Source organism: Colobus angolensis, unplaced genomic scaffold (assembly GCF_000951035.1).
Source record: "Colobus angolensis palliatus isolate OR3802 unplaced genomic scaffold, Cang.pa_1.0 Scaffold210, whole genome shotgun sequence".
Lineage (NCBI taxonomy): Eukaryota > Metazoa > Chordata > Mammalia > Primates > Cercopithecidae > Colobus > Colobus angolensis.
This window is the reverse complement of record NW_012115267.1, coordinates 2,808,723-2,810,278: the sequence shown is the minus strand read 5'-3', so window position 1 is coordinate 2,810,278 and position 1,556 is coordinate 2,808,723. Positions and strand designations below refer to the sequence as shown.

Below are 1,556 nucleotides of genomic sequence, written 5' to 3'. Positions count from 1 at the left end.
GAGACTCTGTCTCAAAAAAAAAAAAAAAAAAATTAAGACTTGCTCAGTGCCAGGTGCTTTCACGTATAGACTCATGTAATGATCATAACCACTATGCAGTGTGGCTATGGCTGCGTTTTACAGATGAGGGCCACCAAAATCCAGATTGCATCCTTCACCTGGGCCACACAGGAGTAGGTGGTGGAGATGGAGTTTTTGTTTTGTTTTGTTTTGTTGTTGTTGTTGTTGTTGTTGTTGTTGTTTGAGACAGGGTCTTGCTCTATTGCCCAGGCTAGAGTGCAGTGGCATGATCATGGCTCATTGCAGCCTTAACCTGCCAGGCTCCAACCATCCTCCCACCTCAGCCTCCCAAGTAGCTGGGACCACAGGTGCACACCATCTGGCTAATTTTTGTATTTTTGTAGAGATGGGGTTTTGCCACGTTGCCCAACTGGTCTCGAACTCCTGAGCTCAAGGGATCCACGGGGCTGGAATTTGAATTCAGATCTGTCCCATGCCCAGCTTTTGTCTTTCCTTCTGTTCCATCCAAATAGATTCACCTGCCTTTCCATAGTGGAGTGGAGCACATTCAGAGTGGGCAGGAAGCACCTCTATAAAGAAGGGGAGAGACAGGAAATGTCAATCCCCCAAGCTGCTCTCTGACCCCTCTTCCTCTGACCTGTTACAGCTGCCGGAGCCCCCACATCATGAACAGCACCCCAAGGGATGCCCAGGCCCCGCGCCACCGTGAGTGCCTCCTGCCCTCTGTGGCTCGCACCCCCTCGGTCACCAAGGTCACACCAGCCAAGAAGATCACCTTCCTCAAGCGAGGGGATCCGCAGTTTGCTGGGGTCCGCCTGGCCGTTCACCAGCGCGCCTTTAAGACCTTCAGCGCCCTCATGGACGAGCTCTCCCATCGCGTGCCTCTCTCCTTTGGGGTGCGCTCCGTCACCACACCCCGGGGCCTGCACAGCCTCAGCGCCCTGGAGCAGCTGGAAGATGGTGGCTGCTACTTCTGCTCTGATAAGAAACCCCCCAAGACCCCCAGTGGGCCAGGCCGGCCACAGGGGAGAAGCCCCACTGCTCCGCAGCTGCGGGATATCGAAGGCCGGCGTGAAGCCCCAGGAACCTCCTCCTCCCGGAAGAGTCTTAAAACCCCCCGGAGGATACTGCTGGTTAAGAACATGGACCCACGCCTCCAGCAGACAGTGGTTCTCAGTCACAGAAATACTAGGAACCTGGCCGCCTTTCTCAGCAAAGCCTCAGATCTCCTGCGCTTTCCTGTGAAGCAGCTGTACACGACCAGCGGGAAAAAGGTAGGCTGTCGGAGTCTGACAGTTCCTTGAAAAAGTTCTTTAGACCTCAGGTCAAAATACTCACGTGGAAAAGGGAGATTATTCCTTAAAAAGAGGCATTTGATTGCCCTGCTACTAATTAAAGGTGAATAGCATGGAGACACTCAGTCAAGTCAATTAATCAACAAGCAGCTGTAATTCACGTTTTTAGGTACATTTAGAGAGCATGTGGGCATGTGGTAAGTGGCAGGCATTGTGCCTGGCATGCTCTTTTTTTTTTTT

General features: G+C 52.4%; 1 protein-coding gene across 1 annotated transcript in view; it reads left to right on the top strand.

Annotated features, from left to right (window-relative positions):
* RP1L1 (retinitis pigmentosa 1-like 1) overlaps window positions 1-1,556 on the top strand; it is a 58,624-nt gene that overhangs the window by 32,692 nt on the left and 24,376 nt on the right. The window contains exon 2 of the mRNA XM_011942840.1: window positions 668-1,295. Coding sequence (XP_011798230.1) covers window positions 687-1,295 — 609 coding nt within the window. The 5' untranslated portion in view covers window positions 668-686. The remainder of the gene's footprint in view (window positions 1-667; window positions 1,296-1,556) is intronic.